The 27,031-nt window shown below is 34.5% G+C and overlaps 2 protein-coding genes across 2 annotated transcripts; both read left to right on the top strand.

Moving 5' to 3' along the window:
- The first annotated feature begins 3,432 nt into the window (after positions 1–3,432).
- Positions 3,433–6,411, top strand: LOC126606683 (thermospermine synthase ACAULIS5-like). Its single transcript, XM_050274055.1, has 10 exons — positions 3,433–3,807; positions 4,293–4,359; positions 4,458–4,552; positions 4,674–4,776; positions 5,009–5,097; positions 5,237–5,393; positions 5,546–5,621; positions 5,729–5,787; positions 5,903–6,039; positions 6,131–6,411. The coding sequence occupies exons 1-10, from the start codon at positions 3,644–3,646 to the stop codon at positions 6,216–6,218; spliced, it is 1,035 nt and encodes a 344-aa protein (XP_050130012.1). The 5' UTR covers positions 3,433–3,643; the 3' UTR covers positions 6,219–6,411.
- A 14,879-nt stretch (positions 6,412–21,290) lies between these two features.
- On the top strand, positions 21,291–24,791 carry LOC126609069 (uncharacterized protein C24B11.05-like). The gene is made up of 7 exons (XM_050277089.1): positions 21,291–21,493; positions 21,588–21,653; positions 21,743–21,840; positions 21,925–22,050; positions 22,266–22,475; positions 22,593–22,658; positions 24,172–24,791. The coding sequence occupies exons 1-7, from the start codon at positions 21,448–21,450 to the stop codon at positions 24,358–24,360; spliced, it is 801 nt and encodes a 266-aa protein (XP_050133046.1). The 5' UTR covers positions 21,291–21,447; the 3' UTR covers positions 24,361–24,791.
- Positions 24,792–27,031: the final 2,240 nt, after the last annotated feature.

Here is a 27,031-nt window from a genome sequence, read left to right as displayed (position 1 = left end):
AAAGATTAGGGGAACAAAATATTATCCCGGGGACCTCTGAGTTGGAGCTTGAGGCCTTTGAGGTCATCATAACCTTTCTAAAACAAGAGTTTGGCCGAATCCATCGTCACCCCCAAACCAAAACACACTGCAAGTAACAAGAATGATTTCCTTAGTATTCATAGCTGGCCTGCATCAAATAGAACGCCACCACTTCTCAATATAGAGCCTCTCTCCTATGGCACATAGGCTTTTATCTTGTTCTTTTTATTTTGTTACTTTTTATTTGGTCTTTCACACATCATTCTATTGCCAACCTTACGACACTGGTGGACTCTCTTGGACCCCCTTAACTAAGAGTTCAAATCTTTTGCAATTAAAACTCTTTGTGGCCTTTCAGTGACCTATTTATTTAACTATTAAAATAAAGTTTAAATGAATGGTCAAGTGTCAACATTGAAATAGATTACAAAAATATCACAAAGAATTTATAGTTTGTTGACGTACCATTTTCACTAAGCTTGGAAATCTCAAATAAACTATTTGCAACAAGAAGAGGGATTATCAAAATAATGACTTTCTCATTCTACAACAAGACTAGTTTTGGCAAACTATTAGCACAATTTTTTATTTTCTTCTGTAAACATGTCATAGCTCATATTGCCATGGTCTTACAAACAACTCTTAAAATAATATAACCTAACAAATAATTTCCATATAAATTACAGACATCTTCTAATATTCAAATAACATGTCAGAAAGTAAAGGGTAATGCTAGGTAGGCCAAAATTTTAAACTCACAAATCAAATGATGTGTCACCAATAAGAAATAAGTAATGCTAGGAAGACTAAATTTGTATACTGAGTTTTGTAAACTAAATGACATGGTGATTACATTATTACTTAAACGTTGATAAACATGCTCATTTCTTATTGGTGACACATCATTTAGTTTATAATTTTAGTCTCTATAGCATTACTCATAGAAAATAAGTACGTTAATCAACACTTAAGTAATAATCTAATCATCAACAACCACATCATTTGGTTTACAAAATTTGATTTAAAAATTAGGTCTCCCTAACATTATCCAAAGTAAAAACTAAATAGCAAGTTGGTAGGTAGCTAGGGCCAGAACTTCTTCCATTTATAATTTTGGGTTTTTATTGCAAATGTTCCTGAAATTGACACACACCATCACGATGGTCTCTAAAATCGAAGGTCAAACAATGTAGTCTCTAAAAATAGGTGTTGCAAATCAATGTGGTCGTTCCCTTACAATTTTGTCAAAAATTCTATTATGTGCTGATGTGGCACATAAGTGGGCCCATAAGTCTTTTTTTTTTAATCACAAATGGTCCCTGAAAATTAACTCACACTATGAAGATGGTCCTTGAAATTGAAAATCAATCAATGTAGATCTAGAAATAGGTGTCTCGAATCAATGTGGTCCTTCTGTCACAGTTTTGTCAAAAAAAATTGTTATGTGCTAATGCGGTACATAAATGGAATCCACAAGTCTAATTAAATTAGAAATAGGTTCAATAGTTTAATAATTAATTAAAAAAATTGTCAATCCAAAAACTCAAGCCCGTGATCACCTCTGATCCCATCCCACACTCTTCTACCTCCATCTATGGTAGCCTTCAATGGTATCTTCTCTGAAGAAATAAAAAATAAAAAAAAATTCTTAGGACGTCCATCTTAACGGCCTTCAACACTCTTCACCGAATTTACCAGGATCGAGACCACATTTAATGACAGTTTGGATTGCCGATGACTTCTATGAAATTACCGTAACATTTTGGCGATCAACATCCTCATAACCTTAATCTTGGAGAGCTTATTGGGTGCTTCCCCGGTGGTCTTAGTGATGCGGAGAACAACGAGCTCTGCATTGACATAATTCCATTGTGCAAAAAGTTATTTTGACAACTTTTTTTAATTGATCATTAAATTATTAAACCCACATGAGCACATAATAAAATTTTGACAGAATTGTGATGGAAAGACCATATTGATTTATGACACCTATTTTTAAGAACTATATTGATCGATTTTCAGTTTCAGTGACCATCTGTGATAAAATATCGTAAATTTTATAGGATACATTTATGTGCCACACCAGCACATAATAGAACTTTTTACAAAATTATGACATAATGACCACATTAATTTGCGACACCTATTTTTAGGAACTACAATTTTCAATTTTAGGGATTATCTTAATGGTGTGTGTCAAATTCAAGGATCATTTGTGATAAAAACTCTATAATCTTTTATTTCCTACGTATGTGTTTTACGGAGGGTTTGGGGTTGAACTTTAACACTTCCTGTTTGGGGGAGAGAATTGATGTGTAAATGGTGAGGGTTATGATGAGTGCACCTGCCATAGCACGCCCTCCAAATCTTTTGAAGCAAAGAGAATGTTATGATGGTTTCCAGTGCACGCTCCTCTCTCCCTTCTTCAACCAAGATTTGCACACATTCTCGAAGAAAAAGAGTATAACCAGAATTTTCGCTTGTTGTCACCCCCTCATCATCATCTTTTATCCTTTTCCCCCTTTCCTCCATCCTCCAATACCCTATTTTTAACTTCTAAAATTAATATCATCAAAAGTATACAAGTAAAACCAATTATTTAAAACAGTGCGTCCATCCTGTTTCACATGAGTTCAAGTTTTCTGATTGTAGATTGCACTGTTTTGAATAACACTGGGTAAAGAAACAAAAATTACCAAACATGCATACATAGTATGACCATGACACGTGCATATATAACAGCATCGGTATGTTTGCGTATTTCTTTTTTTTTTTTTTTTTTTTGTTGTTGATAAAAACGATAGATTTTCATTTCATGGATGAAAGAGAAAGACATACAAAAAGAAGCAAATGCTCAGTCCATTATAGAGAGGACATCCTCGAGAAGGACATCGGCTAAAAAGCCCAGAGGGGAATCTAACCAAACAAAAGGACTAGCATTTCTATGTGCATAGCGGGCTAGGCGATGAGCAGTATCGTTGGCTTGACGACAAACGTGGGTATAAGAAGCCTTAGTGATCGATTTCAACAGGATTTTAGAGTCATCAATAACATGATCAACATATGACATGTTAATGGCAGAATCCCGTAAAACTGAGATAATTTGAAGCAAGTTGCTTGTGAAAATAACATTGTGAAAACCCCTAGTTGACGCCAAAACCAAACCATCCCCCAATTACAAAAAATCCCATACGGTATGTTTGCGTATTTCTAAGGGAACTACTTGCATGCCTACAATTTCAATCACGTATATTGAAGAATTTGATGATACTGTTTTACGAATAAAGAACAAGATATTAAATCCACGCAACCAAATCCTAAGAATAGTCCCAGTCTTCCCTTACTTTACGAATTCCAATGAAGATATGTTGGGGCTGCATGCTTTTGTGTCGTTCTCAGGCACAAACACTTCAACAGATTTCCCTTTCCTTCTTTTCTCTGGTTTTTAATCCAACCCTCAATAATGGTACCTTTCGATTTGGCTGCCACCTTTTTCCTTCTTATATTGTGAAATCCCTCCTGACTTCTCCATCACTTACCTCTCTCTCTATATCTCTCTCTCTCACACACACACACTCATCCTGTTTTGCGAAGTACTTTTTGGGATATCTAAGTTAGAAAAATGGGCGATATTCCTTATTCCAATGGAACCAATAACGGGAATGGGAATGCGAATGGAAATGGAGTGAATGGCAAGGGACATTCAGTGCTGAATGGATACAGGAAGAGTTGTTGGTATGAGGAAGAAATTGAAGAAAATTTGAGATGGAGCTTTGCTCTTAATAGGTACATTAACTGTCACCATCTTTTACTACCTGAAGTTCACTCAATTTTCAAAAAATGTTTTCAATCCTTATTGCTTAACCTTTTTTACTACCTATGTTTTTTTGGTTCTTTTATTTAGTCGTTTCTCATGCTAACAAGCTCGACTTAGTGGTTTTTTATTTTGACTGTAAATTTATGAGATGTCCATAGGCAAAATCATTAGGAATTTTTCACCATGTCTACAATAGACAAAACTACTATGTAGATAATACCTTTTATGACATTTTTCATTCTTAGTGTCAAAACTCCTACTATAGAAAAATGAAAAAATTCTTAAAAGTGAAACACTCTTTCTACCCCCAATCCAAATACCATGGTCATGAAAAGGTTAGACAAGACATAATAATGTTAGAATAGTGTTAGTGTTCTAACCACAAAGTTTGTTTTCCTCATTAATATATTTAACCAAACTTTCTTTGGTTAATTAATTATTTTTTTGCTTGCAGTATATTGCATACAGGAGCTACTCCATTCCAAGACATTGCATTGCTGGACACGAAACCCTTTGGAAAGGTTTTGATCAATCCTACTCTTAATTAAGTAAAATGATCAATGATAACAAATTAAATTGCAGCAAATTACCCATTCCATTTTCTCTTCTGTATTTGCAGGCCTTAGTGATTGATGGAAAGCTTCAAAGTGCTGAGACGGATGAATTTATCTACCATGAATGTCTTGTGCACCCGCCACTTCTTCATCATCCCAAGTACCTAAATTCTCTGTTCCATATCAATAAAATTTATGTCGTTTCGCCAAGGTTTATATATATATATACTGGATTTTGAGAGCAACAATGGTAATATCTCCGTAATTGATGTCAACTTCAGTCCAAAGAGCATCTTCATCATGGGAGGAGGTGAAGGCTCCACTGCAAGAGAGATTCTGAGACACAGGACTGTGGAGAAGGTTGTCATGTGTGACATTGATGAGGTAAAATAAAACTTCCCCCTATAAGTCGCACTGTGTCCGGTTTTGAGCTGCTTTTCATTTGTCTCGTTGTTTGAAAAAGACAAAAGGGAGGATTAGCTGTGTAAGCACAAAAATGAATTTTAATTTTTCGAAAATACTGCTTTGGGATTTGTCTGGCTCACAACTTACAAGTGACAACATATTGTGAATGATAGGACAGAATTATTCACCATAAGCTGCAATACTAATGCAGGAGGTGGTAGGGTTCTGCAAGTCATATTTGATTGTAAACAGTGAAGCTTTCTGTGATCCAAGATTGGAGCTCATCATCAATGATGCCAGGTTTATTCTCAGTATATACATTTATATCAATGCAGCCGGCTTTATAACTTTATCGATACAACACTTAACTATTGTTAAAGGAAAAACGTCGTACACAGAGAGCTTATGTGTCACATTAATATTATTGGGGGTGTTGCAGGGCTGAGCTAGAACACAGAGAAGAGCAGTATGATGTGATCATTGGTGACCTTGCAGACCCAATAGAAGGAGGTCCATGTTATAAACTCTACACCAAATCCTTCTATGAATTAATTGTCAAGCCTAGACTCAGCAAGGAAGGCATTTTTGTCACACAGGTAACTTAAACACACTCATGCATGCGATATCCTAGTTAGTAAGGGCAGCGTGTTCACCTGTATGTACTGTCTTGTCAACAAACAAAAAAATTATCACCCACAGAAACAGAACCCTAATCACAGAATTAATCACTTTTCTTTTTCATATGCAGGCAGGTCCTGCTGGAATTTTCAGCCATACAGAAGTTTTCTCCTGCATTTACAATACTTTGAGGCAGGTCTTCAGATGTAAGTTATACTGACTAAGAAAATGAGTTCCCTATCTCTTTTTTTTTTTTTTTTCTTTTTAAATCAATTTTATCTCTTCTCTTTTCTTATAATTCATCTGTCTGCAGATGTTGTGCCTTATTCAGCTCATATTCCTTCTTATGCCGATATATGGGGATGGATCATGGTACAAAAACTAGCACCTTCACTATAAAACCAATCTTCTTATTTACTTCTTTAAGCGACGCCATTTTGTATTTTAAGTGACATTAGGGACCCTAAGTAATTGTTTAAAATGGCAGGCTTCAGACACCCCTATTGAGCTGAGTGATGATGAATTAGACCTCAGAATTAAACAGAGGATCACAGGGGAGAATAGATACCTAGATGGAAAAACATTTTCATCAGCCTCTACCTTGAGCAAAGCTGTTCGGAAATCGTAAGTCGGGTGCCTAATATGTTGATTTTCCTCTTAATAATAATTAATTAAGCAGCTACTGATTGAAGCTAGTATTATGGGTTGTTGGCAGGATGGTCAATGAGACTCATGTGTATACAGAAGGAACGGCAAGGTTCATATATGGCCATGGCCATGGCAGTGCCTACAAACTCGATTAAGCTTCAAGAAATGGAAGAGTGAAGAACCACGACCAAAAGCTAGCAGTTAGAAACATAAGAGTGCAAGTGGAAGACAATCTTTGGGTCTTCCTTTTTTTCAGCTGTATTTCTTTTTTCTTTTTCTGTTTTTTTTTCTTTTTTTTTTTTTGTGTAGTAACTTATAAAAACTATGATATAAATCTTTATTTGTGCCTCTCTTAAGATGTCTATGGAATATGGGAATTATAGGAGTATGAAATGGTGATGCAATACTACTTTTTAAGACCGTTAAAACTCCGTAGGATATATGGTTCTTTTGAGCTTTAAGTTTTATCAGTTTGAAGAGTAATGTTCTCTTGTCAGACTGTGGATACAATAAATACAGACTAATTTATATATATATATATATATATATATTTAGATTAACAATTTGACATGATAACTTCTTATGTAGTTTATAGTCTGCCATGGGACCATTTTATACAATTTGAAACGTTAATGTACCAAGATAATTTCAAATTTTACCTAGGAAATAAAAGTGAGAAATCTTACTTACCCTTATTTCTGCTCAAATTAAACTTTATTCAAATTGGGTGTCAAGCCCATTTGTGTTTTGGGTCTGAAGCCCATTTGTCCTCCTCCCTTTTTCATATGCGAAAAACAAAAAATTCAGGAGGAGATAAGAGGAGTGAATTGAGAGAGATGGAGAGAGGAATGGGATGTGGAGGAGAGGGATTAGGATTCTCTCCCTTTCTCTTTCCATCCCCTCCTCTCATATTCTCTATTTTATCTTTTTCCTTCTATAAAAAATTAATATAAGATGTTGACATGACTTAACTGTAACCGTTCAAATGAGAGAGGAGGAAAGGGAAGGGAAAAAAAGAGGGGAGAGAATCCTACTCCGGAGGAGAGAGACGATAACGGAAGAAGACGAAAGGTTTCACGTGAGAAACTTTTTTTTATTAATAACTTTACAAAATTATTGTGTTTTGGTGTAACATGGTTATTATAATTGAATACTTAATGAATCTGATGACTCATATAAAAAATGACTTACAAACCTTCAAAATGAAAAACTTAGAAGAGCAGAAAAAGAATCTTTGATAGTACCCCAACGAGCGTTGCTCAATGCATTAACGCTCAAAATCAGGTCTCATTAACAATCCGAATCAGCTTTTGCACATCCTTGTGATTCAATTGGATGATCTAGACAAAACGTAAAACTCAACATATATATTGTCTCTCGTCTTGTTACAACTCAAGAGAGAGACGATGTGAACAGCATCATCATCATGTTTGCATTTTGTTGGCCTGTGAGGAGTCAGATGTCATTTTCCCTTTTCTCCAACCAATTATCGAATTAAATGTTGAGCTGAGTCTTTGTTTATCTTTTGTATTGTGTTAATTAATGGAAATTATGAAAGCAATAATGGAATTTAGATGAGGTAATCATCCATGTTGCATCATGCACTGTGGGCGCTTCCACAACTCATCACCCTCATGAATCACAAGGTTCATGACTTGTGACACAGACCGCGTTGTCGTTTCCCTATTAAACTAATTAATTGTCTTCTTTTTTAGTTGTCAATTATTTGTGTTTGGTGAGCAAATATCTGACACTTTTATTTTTTTTTCCCTCCTTAATGAATTTTCCTGATTACGATCGTTTTTTGTCAACTCATAATTTTCTTTTTCTTGATTCGAAGATGTGAATTGCAGAACATACTTAACTACTGGAGTTTTCAATGTGAATTTGCACCTTAAATGATTAAGAACGCTTATTTATGCACTTAAAGAGGGGTGTTCGATTCTTTCCTTCAAAAGTAGCATGTCAAAATAAAAATATGAGTTTGCTTTTGTTGAGAGTATTAATCTCACATCGAAAAAAAGAGAAACCATGCAAGTATTTAAAGTAATTTGAACTACTATACTTTTTATATTAATGATGAAACCTCAACTTTCTTAAAGCTTTCTTTGATAGCGTTGTACATTAGTCTTTTTAAGAAAGGAAAAGTGCAAAGTTTTTGAGGTATCACCCATTCTTTTAAGGGTTTTTATCACAAATGGTCATTGAAATTGACCCACGTCATCAAGATAGTCTCTGAAATTGAAAATCGATTAATGTAGTCCTTGAAAATGATCATCGCAAATCAATGTAGTCATTCCGTCACAATTCTGTCAAAAATTATGTTATGTACTAATGTGGCACATAATTAGGCCCACAAATCTAATTAATTATTGTCATGCTGATTAAAAAATTTAAATAATAATAAAATATTTTTGTCAAAATATTTTTTTTTTGTGCTTTAGATTTTGGTCCTTACAATTCATAATTCCTAGATAAAAACTCATTTACATATAAACGTCCAATAAAAGCTCAAATTTAAAATCTAGAGCCACATCGGAAAACTATTAACCTACTAATACAATTTATTTACACCCATGTCACTTTTCCAAATCCCTAAATTTATTCCTAATTAAAAGTTGTAGAAAAGTTGAAATAAAATATTTAAACTGTTGTATTGCAATAATTGTATCCATATCATACCAAAAATTTACTTTTTTGTGATATATATATATATATATATATATATATATATATATATATATATTGTGCATTAATTGGGAAGTAAATTAATTTGTTCCAATTATTAAAAAAAATTATACTAAATCCGTATTATATATTTTGAATCAAATAACACTTCTCTAACTTGTAGGTAAATTATTTTTCATGTATTGTTACATATATTAGGCACGTTTTATTGTTGTATAAATATAGGTATGACATAATATTTTTCAATATAATACATCAAATTATATTTGTTCTTGTTATGGGTAAATTATTCTCCATGTATTAGTGAAAAGAAGATATTATATTTGTCAGATCCCGGCCCGAACCCCTACCACATTCTGGGCTCGACTCCACCGTAGCATGATATTGTCCGCTTTGGGCCTCGACCATGCCCTCACGGTTTTGTTTCTGGGAACTCATGGGATTGCTCTCGCGTGAACTCACTTAACTTCGGAGTTCCTACGGAACCCGAAGCCAGTGAGCTCCCAAAAAGCCTCGTGCTAGGTAGAGATGGGAATATACATATAAGGCTTATAGGATCCACTCCTCTGGGCGATATGGGATGTCACAATATTACACACGGGGTATAATTTTTTGTAGGTAAATTATTGGAAATTAATTTGTAGGTAGGTAAATTAATTTGTTCCAATTATATAAAAAATATACACACACGCACACTACACCTAGATTATATATATATATATATATATATATATATTTATTTTTTTATTTTTTTTTATTTTGTTTTTTTGAGAAAACCTAGATTATATATTTTGAATCAAATAACATTTTTGTACACATGGTAAGTAAATTATTTTTCATGTATTATTACATATATTAGCCTATTAGGGACCTTTTTGGTAAAAATATATAAAGTGATATGTATATGATTGTTTGTAGGTAAAAGATAAAATCAAAAGCATGATTCAATTCCTAAGGTTATGCAATATTTTGTTTTTGGTATACAATATTTTGCATAATTGGAAATGAACATTTCAAATACTAGGTAGGTAAATGAATATGGTCTAATTATATAAATACACACACACACACACACACACACACACACGCACATATATATATATACACATTTTGAATCAAATAACATTTTTGCACATGGTAGGTAAATTACTTTTTCTTTTATGTATTATTACATATATTAGGTTTTTTTTTCTTTTTTTTTTTTGTAAAAATATATATATGAACTCATAATGTCAGATACATAGAATTAATCCAACAATTCTCATATTTGATATTAATATGCAATGAATTTTTTAACATTAATTTCTTATTTTTTCTTTTTGCAAAATCATTAACTCTCTCCTTACAATCTGCATAGAATTAATTGTGCACATCAAATATGCAATAGGAGTATTTTAGGCATCTAAAAATGTAAAATGTGTAAAGTAATATGTAATTAATGAATTCACTTAGGTGGATCCTAGTCACTGGGTTTTTTTGAGTAAAAAATTTATGTCCGGTTTTGTATGGAAAAAATTGAATTTGAGGGGTTAAAGTCATATTTTCAGTTTTTTATTATTTTTTTTTTCGTGGACTTCTTCGCGTAAGCTTGCTGCCATGGCAGCCCTCCCCACCAAAAGAAAAATGAACCCATCGGGAGAAGGTGGGTTTTTCCGAAATCTTCTGCTACTCGTCAGAATTATTGGTGTGGGGTCGTCGATCTAGGCCTCAGGTGCGGCGGTAGATCGGAGGATACGGTGGGAGAAGGTGGTGTACGTTGGAGAAGATGGTTTGGTTCGATTGAGTGGTGAGGTGGTGCCGATCAAAGACCAAAATATCGAAAATATCGACGAAATATCGCCGATATTATCGTTTTTTTGAGATAACGATATTTCGTGACTTATCCCCTTAATTATCGTTAATAATATTGCGATATTATCGCGATATGAAATAAAAAAATATTTGAAAATTTCTTAAAAATCTCAACTTTGAGCATAGAGGGATTCGAACCCCTCCCATTTCACTCCTTCAACGCCTTAACCACTATTTCACTTATGTTTTTGTGTTGATATGCTAAAATAGTTATATATATGGTTTTGTTTTGAATTCTTTTTACAAGAAACAAATTTGCACATATTCCAAATTTTTTGTGGTATTATATTTTAAATTATGTCAATTAATTACTTAGTCAATGGTATGTGGTTTTTAATTTTTCTATTTTTTATTTGGTCACTTACATGGTAGTGCTAGAAAAAATTCCCGAAAATCCCAAACCAAACCGAAAAAGTCCCAAACCCAAACCGAAAAAGTCCCAAACCCAAACCGAAAAATCCCAAACCAAAACCATCCCGAAAAATACTGAAATTTTTTATATGGGATGGTTTCCAAATCCCATTTGTTTGGTAATCCCGAAATCCCGAAAAATACCAAAGTATTCAGTTTCCTATTGACTTTTGGGTTTTGGTTCTTGAAAGCCATTGCCATGGTTGCTGACTACTCTTCACAATACACTTACTCTACACATAGAGATGATGAAGATAGTGAAAATTTTGAACATCATAGGAACTCTATGTAGTACTAAGTCACTCATGTATCTTACCATGCAATGTATAAAGTGTAAAATATTGTACTAATTCATTATATATAAATGATTATGGTGTGTTTAAACTTCTTTCATTAATTACTACATATTTTCTACACTCACAATGCTTGCTAGCTCGCAATATAATCAACTTAAATCAGTTAAATCCATCATGCAATGCATTTCCTTCCAATTTTTTTGTGATAAACTAATAAATAATTGACTAAACAAACATCCTGCAAAGTTTCAATAAAAATTTCCAAGTTTTTTTTACAATTTTCGTGGTTTTTATTCATTTTTTATCGATATCGATAATATCCCGATATTTCCATCGATATTTCCGTGTTTTTGTACTACCGATATTTTCGATATCATCGATATTTTATACCTTGGTGCCGATTATGTTCCAATGAGTGATGGTGCTGATGGTCGAGTAGTGAGGTGGTGCCAATTATGTTTTAATTAGATTTGTGGGATCTAATTATGTGTCATATCAGTATATAACAAATTTTTTTTATAGATTTGCGACGTAATGACCACATTGATTTATGACACCCAATTTCTGAGACTATATTGATCAATTTTCAATTTCAATAACCACCTTAATGAATTGGGTTAATTTCAAGGATACTTTGTGACAAAAACTCTTCTTTTAAATTTCTATTCAAAACTTGGGAGAGAGCATCAAAACTTTTGAATACGTGGCAACGAATATTTTATCATGCGAGTTAGAAGCCCTACCACTAGTTTATTATGGTATGAACACTGCTACCGTATCTTCGACAAAATCACTTCACATTATTAAAGAATTAATCATTCGTGTTAATTTAATTTGACACATCTTACAATTTTCACTAGTCCATATCAATTAAATATAAAGAAATCAAGGAAAAAGTCTCCACTGTCTATTGTTTAATATTAATACGTCATCTAAGCTTTTTTTCACGAGGGTCCAAAACATGAACAATGTCCTTTAGTGTAGGAACCTTGAAAGGCATAAGATCAAATGTATGCCTTAAGTTTTTGGAATATAGGTTTTCAATGTCTAGTAATTAATTCATTAGCAAAATCTCTAATTTGATCACGATCAAATTCTGCATTGAATCCCTTAAACTAATGGATGTAAACAAAAGAAACTTTTAAATGAAAAATAAATTATATGTTAAATTGGGGTCAGTGTTGTGGTCTATTTTATCTGACAAGTTTAGGTTGGCCGGCGGCAAGGAGAAGAAGAGAGAGATGTGTTTGTAAAATTGTAGGGGAATGTGTGTGTTGTTATACCTTCAACATTGTGCCTTTATTTATAGTATTAAAGGGAGAGAAGATATTCTTTCATCTCCAAGGAATACAAGATACAATAAGAAATGATAACTAAAATCAAATCTAATCTAGAATTTACACAATTACATTTAAACTATGAATGTTTACAACAGTCAGTAATTTATAGTGTATTTTCGTAATATCTCCGTAGCCATGCAAACCAAACCCTACCCAAAGTGAATGGCTTGGAAGTTAGGAAGCAGAGCGCCACTGAAATTCAAATTTATATTATGACAAAATTAAATTGTTCTGCTTTTTGGTTAGGGAAAGTTATAGTACTCTGCTAAAAGTTATTTTTCTCAAGATAGTCATCGGAAAGAGTTTGAGTTATGATAGCTTAAAGGGTGGTTTGGGAGTGAGGTGCTTAAAAAAAAACATTTATGAAAAAAAGTTGTGAGGGTTTTAGGTGTTTGGTAAACTAAAAAAATAGAGCTTATTTTGAAAGCTGCTGTGAGAATAAGCTGAAATCAAAGGAAAAAGCCAAAGCTGCTATTTGCAGCTTTGGAAAACTGACTTTTTTTCAAAGCACATGGAGTTACAGTGCTCCTTTAATGAAAAGACCCACTATCAAACTGTTTTTTTTTTTTCAAAAGCACTTTTACAAAAACGTTTATCAAACACTCTGCTGATTTATTTCATAGCCGCTTATTCTCACAGAAGTTTTTTTTCAAAATACAGCAATACCAAATCATACTTAAATAAGATGTAGCCAGCTTGTCTTGTCCAAAATTATTTATACAAAAGTCAACAATAATATTTTAGGATGTGAAAATAACCTAACCCATATTTTATACAAAAACGGGTTATTCTTGTGCAAAAGACAACTCATTTAGGACCCTAATTAGTCTTGAGAAAAAAAAAACTAATGAAAAGAGTTTGAAAGCTTTGAGTTTTAACGATAAGGACAAAATAAAAAGTAAAGTGAATAGTATCAGAATTGATTTTTTAGCGTAAAAATATGATTTTTCGTTAAAGTAAACAGTACCACGGACTTTTCGTTAAAACTCCCCCCCCCCAAAAAAATGAACAGTACACATATATATTTACCTTCAGCATATTTTTTTTTTAAATAGTTTCAATTTCACGACGTTAAATTTTTATTATCTATATGTGTAAAATGAAGAATAACGAAAAGGAATGTGTTTAGGAAAACTCTTTCAAACTTTACCAAGAAAAAACATGCATATGGATCACAAGGAATTTGAACAATTCTACCTTATACCTAAAGTTGCACCCAATTACTGGATGCTTACACTACTAAAAAAAACAAAACATGCATGGATCACATGGGAATTGGGCAAAACAGTACTGTGTGTAAAAGTGCTTACCCAACTATGCCTCTTACACTGGCTTTTGATAAGACTGATTTGACTCTCGCCATTGGGTTCTGCAATATTAAACCTGCCACATTTTTCACATGCAGTTGGATCAAGTTTCCAAGCGAGGTGTACATAGACGCGTATACAGTCTTATCCAAAGTTAGACCATCTACAACCCCGAAGGGTCCAGAGGGCTGAAAAATGTTAAAAAATCATCTCCAATTGAGGGCTAGACCAAAGGGCTCGTGGGCCCTATGGAATATAAAAGGGCCAAAGGGTTGGTTAGAAATCTCACCAATCCTATTGGATATAACCGACATGAATTTTAAGCCAAATTTCAAATGCAACGGCTAGCTGACGTCAACTAGTCGTTAGTTACCGTTGAATTTTTTTTTTTGGGCCAAATTTTTTTTTTAATTCTTAAAAATTCTCTTTTTTTTTCCTATAAAAACCTAAATCATTCATTCACCATTCTTCACAAAATTTTCATCATTCCTACACTATTTCAATTCTCATATTTTCTTACCTCTTTCAAAAATATTTCCTTCAATTCTTTTAATAATTTTCAAATGGTCTCGTCTGCAATGAAAGGTAGGGCTTGGACCCGAAAAGAAGATGAAGCTCTTTGCAAGGCTTATAGATGAGTGTCAGAAAATAGTGTGAGGGGGAGTTCTCAAACAAGTAAAGGTGTTTGGACTCGTGTGTCCAAAAAATATTTAGATTTCTATGAAGACACCACTCCACTGAATATCCGAAATCAAGAGAGTTGTTCTTCAAGATGGAAGAAATATCTTCACCCAAGTTTGAACAAATGACATCAAGCAGTGTTAGCAGCCACAAGTAGACATGAAAGCGGCGCTAACTACTACGACGAAATAATTGTTTTCACAATTTATTTTAAATATTTAATTATATTACATGTAATTTCATGAATTACTTTCCTTTAATTTTTGTAAATACATTTAATTATATGACATTTAATTTCATAAATTAATTTCCTTTAATTTTTGTAATTTTCTTTTCTAGGTACACCAAGCGGAGGAATTGTATATGGAGGGCAGCTCGAAACCCTTTCAGTTTCACGGTTGTTGGGAAATTTGTAAAGATTGGGTGTTATTTGAAGATCCACCTCAACATAGAGTAGCTCCTACGCCGGTGTTCGGAACTGCATCATCAGTTGCAGATATGGATGAAAATTGATCTCCTACCATTCAACAAACAAGGACAGAAAATCCGTCTTCGGGTGAAGGTTCCATACCTTGGGCTATGGGACGAAACAAGGCCTGAATGTTGAAGTAAAAGGATTAGGCAAATGATGATTATGCCGCTCAACAGGAAGTGGCAGCCTCATTGCGATTAATGGCGAAGCAAAATGCCATTGTCGAGGAAGAAAGGAACCGTAGGCATGAAGAACGGGCCAAACAAATACAAGAAGAGATGGATGATAAGAATATGGAAATGAACACTTCAAATTACACTCCAATGAGTAAGGCCTATTTTGATAAGGAAAAAAAAAGATATTATGACCCGGCGGCAGTTGTTTACCTTTGACTATACTCCTACAATGGTGGATGATGAAGATGATGTTGATTATGGATATTAAATTTAAGCTGTTGTAGTTTTAAATTTAAGTTAATGTTGTTTTTTAATTTAATTTGTAGTTTTTAAATATAAGTTGTTGTTGTTTTTAAATTTAAGGTGTTGTAGTTTTTAAATTTAAATAATAAATTATATTTGGCTCTATGACCTTTTGGTTCTCGATTGGAAATGATTTTTTGTGATATGGCTAAAACGAGCCATATGGCCCTCGGTTGGAGATGGAGACAAATATGACCCTGTACTGTTCATTAAAATATTAATATCTTGGAGGGTCGTAGGGCTAAAACGAGCCATCTGGCCCTTGTTCAGTTGGAGATGGTCTTACTATAAGTCCTTCTTTTCATATTGTTAACAAAATCCTTAATTTCTAGATGAGGAAATGTCAGATCAACATTAAAGATATGTTTGGAAAAAAATTAACTAAATTCAAAATTGTTTAGTCATCTAATGATTATTTAATAAATAGATCAATTATATTTCTCACTTAAATATTGAAATTTTAACAACATAATTGAATGGTTAAACAATTTAAATTTTTTTTTTTTGCAAGTTGATAATTAAAGTAAGGGTGGGCAAATAGGTCATGGACCTATAGGTCGAGGCGAGGCGGGGCATGTTCTTATAAATTGCGGGGCAGGTCCAATATTTAAGGACACAAACACGCACAAACACAACACATTGACTTTACGACTTTATTTGAACTAAGAGTTTCTCGATCTCTCTTTCCTAATCTAACTCTCTCGACTCTCGACTGTCAGACCTCACGACTTCGTCCATTTGTCTTTTGTCGGTTCTTTGTTGCTCCATTCTCGTCTCTGTCTGTTCTTCGTCGATCAAGTTTGTCACGTCTCCGTCGATCGAGGTCTCTCCCACCTAGGGGTGGAATTTTTTGCCAAATTACCATACCAAAGTTGTGCCAAAAAAATTGTACCACTGGTAATGGTACGGTATTTGTACCGTATCATACATTTTCGGTACGATAATGGTATTCAAAACAATTACCAATGGTATACCGTACCGTACCACTACTATTAATATTAGATCATTTAGTTATTCTGTTTGTACCATACTTGACTAATCCCAAAATTATTGAGCACCGGTCAACGTTATACCATCAAAGACCCAGAAGAGTTTCCTTCCAACCAGGAGGCCAATCACAGCGCGACACGTGTCGACATCAGAAGCCAATCATAGCGCGACACTTGTCAACATCAGAAGCCAATCACAACACGACACGTGTCAATGTCAGAATGAAACTAGAAACTCTCTTCTATAAATAGAGATCATTCTCTCACAATATTTCCTAATGTCATTTGACTAAATCATTCATTTGTACTCACTAAAGGAGAGCTTGAACCTATGTACTTGTGTAAACCCTTCACAATTAATGAGAACTCCTCTACTCCGTGGACGTAACCAATCTGGGTGAACCACGTACATCTTGTGTTTGCTTCCCTATCTCTATCCATTTACATACTTATCCATACTAGTGATCGGAGCAATCTAGCGAATGTCACAAACTTAACACTTTTTGTTGTACCAAAATTCTCACTGATTTTGTGCATCAACATATTCATTTATATATATAATTATGTATTATTATCATTATATATGCACTTTATATTTTTTTCCTAGTCATTTATCCAATCATCTCACCCTCTATCTACTTTCCTAATAAAAAAACCTAAGTCTTCTTGCGCTGCGACTCTTCACCTTTTCACTCATCTAGCCATCAACTTCATCTCTGTTGCTTCCGTTCCGGCGACTCTCTATCTCTCTCTTCGCAATCCATCTCATCTTCTCCTTCATCAAATTGGGATGTCTTTCTCCCTGGCTTCGTCTATCAAGTTAATTTTTGTACAATTTTAAAGAATGTAGAGATGGAATTTAGGAATCTTTGTACTATTTTTTCTTTTAGGGATTTTGGGTTCTTTCAGCAATTCTTCCATATATTTACTTTTTGTTTCTTAAATGAAACTCTATAAAATTCTCATAATTAAATAAAAAACTTTTAGAAAGCCAAAGAGAGTGGCCAAAACACGTTTAGGCCTTGAATTGGGTTCGAAAAAAAAAAATCAAATGTTGGCCCAAAACAAAGTGGTAATTACCATTACTATACCATGCCAACCAAACTATTTGGCATGCCGAAATTCAGTATACCAAAAGTTTGGCACGGTAATGTTAATAGATTTTGTCATACCAAAAGTTTGGTATGGTAATTGGTACATGGGTTTTGGTATGATAATTGTACCAATACCATCCCTACTCGATCGAGGTCCCTCCCATCTCCATCGATTGTGATCTCTCCCACCATCCAAAAGTTGCAAAGAATCAGAGACGCATGAGCAACACAAACATTGATGGAGAAGACGATGCAGTGGTACAAGGCATTTAAGTATGACGAGACCCGATTTGACCTGGTCAATTTGCGTTTTCAGGTTTTGGGATTTTGTGGGCGTTGTTGGGTTTTATGGTTCTGATTTTATATTGGTTGGATGGGTTTTACGGTTCTAAATTGATGAAGATGACAACGAAGAAAGACGACTTGAACAGTCCGAGTTGCATCTGGGTTTTCTAGTGCCATCTAGCCATTGCTGCATCTGGGTTTTTCGGCGCCATCCGATTTGAGCATCTGGTTGTCACGAAGAAAACGGTTGCTTGACGACTGAGGAAGACAACTTGAACAACGTCGTCTTTTCTGTGCTGAAGAAAAAAATAAATGTAATAAGAACTGTGGACCCGTCATGAATCGGCCGTTTGAAACGGGCCAGTTTAGGCCCAGTTTCAAGACTCAAAATCCCTTTACTTAGCCCAGCCAACCCGGTTATAGACTAAAACTGGTAGGGTCTGGTTCCTCGAAATTTAGGCATGGCCCAGCCCATGCTCACCTTAATTTAAACTGGTGATCTAGAAAGTAGGTTGTTTGATCATTAAGCATGTAACCCCCCGGCCCCAAAATATTTATTTCGGGAAATAATATCGGTGATAGGCAGTTTAGTTAACTACCATTAATCACGATTCCTTACTTTAATTCCTTAATTCCTCACAAAACTATATCCATATTTCAATTATCAAAACATACGATTAGATTATCAATTAAATCCCCAAATTCCTTCTATTAAAACAACTTCTAAAAAAAAAAAAAAAATTTAATTCTCGATTATTTAGGGTTGCATCTAACCCTTGTTAGACTGCTTACGTACCCTTGAACGGGATCAAGCCCTTCGTAGTTCACCATTCAACCTTTTATCCATTTCCGAAAATATTCTAGAAATGAAATATTCACCATTATGCTTCCACAATTGAATCACATCGCATAGGTACAAATACAAATTTAAAAATATCAAAATTCGCATGAAAAGGCAGCGTCGGCCCACTGGCCACACATCGCCGCATGTGGTAGTTTCCAACGAACATAAACCCAATTTTCCAACTAACTCTAAAAATTACCAAATTTTACAGGTAACTAGAGTTTAATGAGAGGAATAACTTTCATACCTAGGCTGAAGTCCAATTCGACTGGAAAACACCTGAAATGATCCTTGGACCGCCGGAAACCCTAGAAATAGGTGTTCTCAATTCAACCTCAAAACGAACTTCAACGCCCCAACCATTACTTGGGCCTTGTTCCAAACATTGAGGGGAGACTATTGGTGGTGGTAATGGCCGGAGTTAGCTTCAGGTTTTGGCGAATCGAGCCCAAACCCGCGCACCCACCGTGCAGTTCCTCTTAAAATCAACCATTTTCTTCAGTTTCTTGGGTGTAAATGGGAGGGAAACATTGAGTTCGAAGTAAGGATCATTTTGGCACCGGTCCAGTCGTCAACAGTTACCAGAATCTGGAGATCCAACTGGGTCGGGTCGGCGGGTCAATAAAGGATCCGGTTCTCTCCTCTACTTCTCCCTCCTTTCCCCTCCTTTCTTTCCCTCCTCATTGGCCAGTCTCCCTCCTTTCCCCTCCTTCCTCTTTCTCTTCATTGGCCGGTCTCCCCCCCATCCTTTCCCTCATTTCTCTCATTTCTCTCATTCCCTCTTCATCACAACCACACATGTGGCATGCTCCAGATTTCCTGGAGCATTCCAGATTATAGGAAAATTACCAAAGTGTCCCTAACTTTAAACGTTAATAACTCTTTCATTATAATTCTGTTTCACGAACAGTTTGCGCCTACACGCTCGTGAGGTCGAGCTCTATCCAAATATATCAAGAAATCTGAAAAAATATATGAGGATACAATACATCCTCGTATAATTACGTTAAGCCAACTAGGGTATTTTTGTCTTTTTATTTCTTATTGATACAAATATCCGTCGTAATTATAAATACGTCGTAATTACGAATACGACTTTAAAATACTTATTTTAATATTCAAATCACGGAACGGATTTTCACATTTTTCCTAGTGAAATTTCCTTAACCATTTATTGATTTATTTTCCTATTACCTTCACATATTCATAAACATAGATAATTAATTTGTATATTAAAAATTTTCACGGTATTACAAAGCAACAGTGCAGGATGACAAGAAAAGAGATGAAAAGTAGAACGAGAAAGTTCTAGGCATCCCTCTTTCTAGATTGTTGAAAAGAATTGTACCTATATATTCAGACAAATGTAAATGTATTAATACAAAATTTATTCACTGATGATACAATTATAGTAACTCATTAGTCTAGTTCGATGACACCGAAAATATATACATGCTCAAGTGATTCATTGGCACGACATGGTCTTATAAGTTTCTTTTAACTTTACAATAGTAGAAGTAATTTAACTTGACGCTAGATTTGTGTCTCAAGACTATGATACGAATCAAGATAGGCAACAATTGCAAAGAAAAAGAATAAACTTTATCAAATACAAAAGAACCCCTCTCAGATTAGTAAGTTTTGTTTAATGTTTTGTGTTGTGTCACTTCGGCAAGTGTTGTTACCTCGCTATGGACAAGGATTGTCTACCCTCCTAGTTGTGGTGCCCTTCCATGCCCTCCTATTTTGTGTGGTCACGGTTAAGCCACGTCAATATTTTATATTTTTATTATTTTTTGTCTTATTATCTCATTAAAAAATTAATATAAAATATTGACGTGGCTTAATCGTGACCGCACAAAATAGGAGGGCATGGAAGGGCACCACAACTAGGAGGGCAGACAATCCTTATCCCCTCGCTATTCCCTCCGTGGTGCAATGTGGCCTTGCTGTTTAGCGTTGACTAATGTGTGCATCCGGTGCCTAATTTGTCGACTTTATCGTCTTTATCGTCTTTTTGTGACAGATTTATATCGTTTGCAATTAGTTCTTATGTGTGGTAGTCATGTAAGAGTTTTATATCATTTGTTGATTATGCGAATTTTACTCCAGATCAAAAATTGATCATAAGAAAATATGTAGCCATTTAACTACTCTTGTAAATTTAGTTTGTATTAATGAAATCTCTCTATCTATAGTTGCTTGTAAAAAAAAAAAAAAAAAAAAAGGAAATTACTAGTCTCTTTGCATCGTGATGGATCACGAGGGCAATGTCGTCAAAAAAGTTTCCCCGACTCTCCTGGAACCTTCGACCAGACGCGGTGGCCTGAGTCAGCAACAGTCTTTCATCCATCTCATCCTTTCTATCCACATCCATATTAATATTCATTTTTAAGTAAAAAAATAATTAAATTTATCCTATGAGCAGAACCCACCTGTCCTTGCCGCACCTTTCCCTCCCACTCTGCCCCTATAAATACGACCTTTCCCTCCCTCTTCTTCCAAGCGCTCTCACTTTTCCCCATTGTATTTCGTGATTTGAAGAAGCAAAATAAACCTTAATTTTCACGGCTTTCTTAACCGATTGAGTTACAAGTTTTTTACATTTTTGAAATTCGATATCAGCTCTCGTCTCTCTTAGCTTCCCATGGATTCCCGCAGTTCCTCTTCTCCTTTTGATTCCATCATTTTCGGTATGCATTACTTGATGATTATCTCGTTTCTCAAGCTCGTAATCAATCTTTGATGACAATAATCACTATCGCTTAATTTGTTTAATTTCCACAGATTTGGATGACACTCTGTACTCTTCCAACCTTGGACTCGGTGAAGCTTGCAAGAAGAACATCGATGGTGCGAAAACAAAAATAACAAAATCAATAAATCAAATTTAATTAAACTCGTAATTTAATATTTAATTTAGTTTTTATCTTTGATTGCAGATTTTCTCGTTGAAAAATGCGGATTCCCGGAGAGCAAGGCGTCCAGCCTCCGCGTTGAGCTTTTCAAAAAATACGGCAGCTCCCTCGCTGGCTTACGAGTAATTCATCATTAATTTTCTTTTTAATTTTACGCACAATTAAAAATAAAAGAATCTTCTGTAATTTGTTGCTTTCTTTTGTAGGCGTTGGGGTACGACATCGATTCCGAAGATTACCACGACGTCGTGCATGGAAGGCTGCCGTACGATCGGATCAAACCCGACCCTCAGCTCCGAGACCTCCTCCGCAGCATCGCGCAAAGAAAAATCGTAAGCTCAAAGTTCACAGAATCGTAGTTTAGTATAATTATTTTATTGCTTGTGAAAATTTAAAAATAAAAAATAAAAAACCCCCACAAAACTGTAAAATTTATGAAAGTTAGAAAGAAGTAAATGATGAAAAAAGAAAGGAAGCCCTTGGGATACCCTTGACTAAGTCAAAAAAAAGAAAGAAGTAAATGATGAAACATGAACCAATGTTGCAGATATTTACGAATTCGGACCGGAAGCACGCGATGAAGGTGTTGGAACGTCTGGGAGTGGAGGAGTGCTTCGATCGGATCATATGCTTCGAGACAATGAACCCAAACCTGCCAAGTTCGACTCAGCCGGACGAGTTCCCGGTGGTCCTGAAGCCGTCCATAGAGGCCATGGAGATCGCGCTCCGGGCTGCGGAGGTCGATCCTCGCCGCACGGTACGGCCGAGATGTACATTTAATTATAATTTCGTTTGGTTGGTCAGTTTGTTGTGTGATAATGTGAACGATGAAGTTGTTGGGAGATTTTGACAACGCGTTTTTGTTTTCTTGCAGCTGTTTCTCGATGACAACGTGCGTAACGTCGCTGCGGGGAAAGCTGTTGGTCTACGCACCGTTTTGGTAATTAACTAATTTTTAAAATTTCTGTTTTTATATTATCTTTTGTTAGTTGTATAAATAAGTATTATATAATATGTGAAACAGTGTTACAATAGTTTGGAATTTTGATCCCCCGCTCATCATTTCTGGTTTTTATGACCAGAATTTTGTTCCACATATAAAAGTACGACCTCCACAAAATTGCTCAAGATAATTATTTTTCAATTTAATTACTAAAATGATCATTTTTTTTAGGAGTAATTAGGTTTTCATCCTTATTTTTACTACTCTATTGATTAAAACCTTATTACTTTTCAATTTTTGATCAAGGTCCTTTGTATTAATAATATCATTAATTATTTCAATAATAAAATATTTTTTATTTCTAAATATATTCATTTAATATTAAAAATGTTACAATTAGTATATTTATATTTATGGCTAAATTTTTTATCATATATTTTTATTTTTAGTTTGTACCCATTTTTAATTTGCAACCCTTTTTTAATTTGTACCAATTTTCCTTTCAGTTTTAATTTGTACCCATATATTAATTTCTTTTTGTGCCCATATTTTTTAAAGTTTTATTTGTATTGTACCCATATTTTTTTATTTATTTGTACCCATTTTTATTTTTGCTAAATGTACCCATTTTGAAGAATGTACCCATGTTTTGATACAATAATTTTTTGGTTATTTTTTATGAATATACCCATGTTTACACACACACACACACACAATAGTATATTTATATTTTAATATTTTTAATCCCACAAATTATGGTTTTTTATTTAAAATCTCATTACTATAAACAATTATAAATTTTAATTTTTAATTTAAAAAATATAGTAACGTACATAGAAATAAATTATCAATTAATTTCAGGAACTTGGATCAAAAATTGAAAACCAACAAGGTTTCAGTCAAAGACTGTTCATAACTAGGGACCGCATCCAAAGTCTCCCTTTTTTTTATCTTAATTGCTGAAATAATAAGTTTTCAATATGTCATCAACATCAGATCGATAAGTCGCATATTTAATGACTTTGTTCAAGTATATTATGAAAGGTTTGACAACTGAGATTTGTACTAATACAAAGAAAATTTTTTATTCGAATTTTTATTTTTCATTAGAAAATTAAATAAAATGATATGCTTGACCTAATTGCCTCATAATCTACTGACCTGTCTCTTTTTTTTTTAATGTTGGAACATGTCACAAGTTTAATTAATTTGTAACTCAAAACATGACGACTCGCACTTTTTAGAACACACTCATAAAACCAATGCCCTTACCAAGCCATCATCTTAGCTAAGAATGCTGTATTTCATAAAATAACATGTGGATTGTTTGGCAAGAAAGAATCCTCCAAAATTGGTGTACTGTAAGGTTTTCTTAAAATGGTCAATTTGGTACTAAGTTATCATGTTGTGTTTGGTCAGATTGTATCTTCTTAGAATAATATTGTAAGGTTTTCTTAAAATGGTCGGTTAGGTACTAATTTATATTGCGTTTTGTTGTTTTGAAATGAAGGTTGGAAAAACCGTGAAAAGCAAGGAAGCAGATTACGTGTTAGAGAATGTGAACAACATGGCACAAGCAATATCAGAAGTATGGGTGGGAGGAAGCGGCGCAAAGGATGGTAGCAACCAAAGGATCAGCCGCACCCGAAGCGACATCGAGCTTGATTCCGTCCTCACCGCCACAGCTGTCGGAGCTTGACGGAGTTCACTCACTCGTCCACCTTTCCAGATGTTTTTGCTGCTGGCTTTGGTTGGATTTGGGTTAGCCTGTTATGCTTGGGATATGCTTTTGTCATATTTTTCTCAATTATGTCTAAATGTGTGCATAATATGTCAATTATTATGGGTGTGCGTATAAGGATATCCTCAAGTGTATATTCCCAAATCCTAAGTGTATCTATGCAATGTACCAGTAAATAATAGTCCTTTAATTTCAGGAAAAAAGGTTTATGTAAGCAGTGGATTGATCTAGTGGATAGAGTCAGTTTCCTCTTCAATAACTGCGTTTAGGATTCTATATCTTTAACATTCTCTTAGTTTAGTTTAGTTAAATTTAAAAAAAAAATGTTTGTGATTTGATCGAGAATTTTGTAGTGGCAATTTTATAAGGTTTATTTTGTTCTGTTCGTATGGTTTGATGTTTTAGTAAAATTAATATTAAAATATTTTAACTTAAGTTAATATAGTTAGAATTGTTGAAAGTAGTGGTTAGCCGAATAAACATTTTAGTCATTTGACTAGCTTAGATAACAAATATTTAACTTTGTCACAATCAACTTTGAGAAAGTTACGACCTTTATTATCACATATTTTATGGTTAGTTCCCCTAACAAAAGCGTCATGACTACATCAAATTCCTCTTATGGATAAAGATTTATGTAAATGTTTGCACACTTTGGGCCTTTCAATATACTTAGTTCCAACATGATACTCACACCGGTGACGTTGGGCGGGTCTCCCTATTTGTTAAATGATAAAAGGAAGAATTTGCCCATGCCCAATTCAATTTTAAACTCGTTCGGGCAGATTAGAATGGAAGTAAAAACTGGCCCAAACTCAACCTGATATCAATTCGATCATTTATTGAGTTAGGTTGGGTTGATGTCTTGGTCAAGTACAAGTTTTGAGATAACTATAATTAAGGTTTGTTGTTGATTTGTATTTGAACAATGAATGATGATGTTGCTTTTATGTTTCTTTAAGTCGAAACTTTGATATTCTTTTTGTAATCTTTTTTCAACTTCGCATTAGAAATGATATCCACATTATTTGAATTTTAACTAGTATTGATGTTATTGATTCAAAATTTAAAAACTCTTGCAAAATAAGTTGTTATAAGATTAAACTCGATAAAATTAGGCAAACTTAAACCCAACACAAGTAAACCCAATCCCAATTGAAACTTGAACCCGAATAAACTTGTATGAATCTGAATCCAACCCAAACACAAATTGTGAATGTTGGTTTAGAATTGAGTTGACTATCTAACCCGCCCGAATTGCACCGCTACCATATATATGCAATCGAACTTAAATCTATCATAATTTTAACTCGTTATTTCATTTTTTCTTTGCACTTGAGCTAATCCCAAGGGCTTCTTTCTCATAACGTATTTCATTTAAATTCAACATGTCATATTTGCGAAAATCAGTCAACCGAAAGGACCCTAATTAAATGATTCGAACTTTCAGTTGAGGAACGTAACAACTAATAAAAAAAAAAAATTAATTAACCAAGTTGACTGATAAAAATAGAAATTTACATATTCTTTTTCTTTTAGGAGAAAATTTACAAATTCTTACCTACATAACATAGACCCGCTATGGTTTTTTTATCTGAAACTATGATGAAAAATCATAGAATTGTAGTTCTTCGTCGAAAAATGGGATATAATAATGGTTTTGATGTTCCACCGGCTGGTATTGCAGGGGGAATTAGTCTTTGGTGGGATGATGGTCTGGAGGTTAGAATCTCTTTTTCCTCCAACTTTGTTATTAATTCGTACATTTGCTTGAATGTCTCTCAATGCCAATTTCGTGTTACATGGGTCTATGGAACGCCATATAGAGATGAAAAGGAGGATTTTTGGAAGTGGATGATAACTACATTTGGGCCTTGTGATTTATGAACAAGACGGAATTAATTGATTTGGGTTTTAATGGACCCAAGTTCACTTGGAGAGGTATAAGGGGAGGGCAGATTGTGGAAGATAGAATTGATAGATGTTTGATTAATGGGAAGTGGCAGGAATAGTGGCCAAATACTGCAGTTACGCACGGGTTAGTAATGGGTTTGGATCCCTGCCCACTTATTGTCAATTGTGAACCTGACACCGCTAGAGGTAAATGCCGGTTTAGATTTGAGGCTTTTTGGACGAAAGAAGATTATTGTAGAGATATTGTAAAAAAGTGTTGGGATTAGGAGTGTTCGTGGCAGGAATTCCCGTCGGGGATGTTTCCTGGCCGACGAGCACACAGCTCCCCTGGAGGTTCGGCGCCAGTTGAGGGCTGCTGTCGGGCTTCTGCTTTCCTGTCGGGCTTTGTCGGGCAAGTCTCGTCGGGCAAGACTCTTCGGGCAAGGCTGAAAGAGAAGGACAGCGTTAACTTTGAGAGGTGCCTTTGTGGGGCCTTAGGTGTAGGCCTTGAGGCTCACAATCAAGGTTAACATTTTAGTGCTCAGGCGTGCCACTGCCATCTTCAGCATGGTAGATGTCGAATGGATGTCAAGTTTTAGTTGTGAATATGCATATGCCCGAGAAACCGTGTTAGATATAACAGGTGCCTTTGTGGGGCCTTAGGTGTAGGCCTTGAGGCTTCCTGTCAAACTAAACCAGTACTTGAGCATATTATATTTGGTCTTTATGGTTGTCG

The sequence above is a fragment of the Malus sylvestris genome, chromosome 16, assembly GCF_916048215.2.
Source record: "Malus sylvestris chromosome 16, drMalSylv7.2, whole genome shotgun sequence".
NCBI lineage: Eukaryota > Viridiplantae > Streptophyta > Magnoliopsida > Rosales > Rosaceae > Malus > Malus sylvestris.
This window is presented reverse-complemented; position numbering and strand designations above follow the sequence as displayed.

Bases quoted from the DNA above. Each gene is read 5' to 3' on its own strand.
- LOC126606683 (XM_050274055.1), top strand. From the start codon at position 3,644: ATGGGCGATATTCCTTATTCCAATGGAACCAATAACGGGAATGGGAAT. The intron at 4,360-4,457 runs GTTTTGATCAAT...CTGTATTTGCAG, and splicing joins ACACGAAACCCTTTGGAAAG to GCCTTAGTGATTGATGGAAA. The intron at 4,553-4,673 runs GTACCTAAATTC...TGTCAACTTCAG, and splicing joins CCACTTCTTCATCATCCCAA to TCCAAAGAGCATCTTCATCA.
- LOC126609069 (XM_050277089.1), top strand. From the start codon at position 21,448: ATGGATTCCCGCAGTTCCTCTTCTCCTTTTGATTCCATCATTTTCG. The intron at 21,494-21,587 runs GTATGCATTACT...TAATTTCCACAG, and splicing joins TTTTGATTCCATCATTTTCG to ATTTGGATGACACTCTGTAC. The intron at 22,659-24,171 runs GTAATTAACTAA...TTTGAAATGAAG, and splicing joins TTGGTCTACGCACCGTTTTG to GTTGGAAAAACCGTGAAAAG.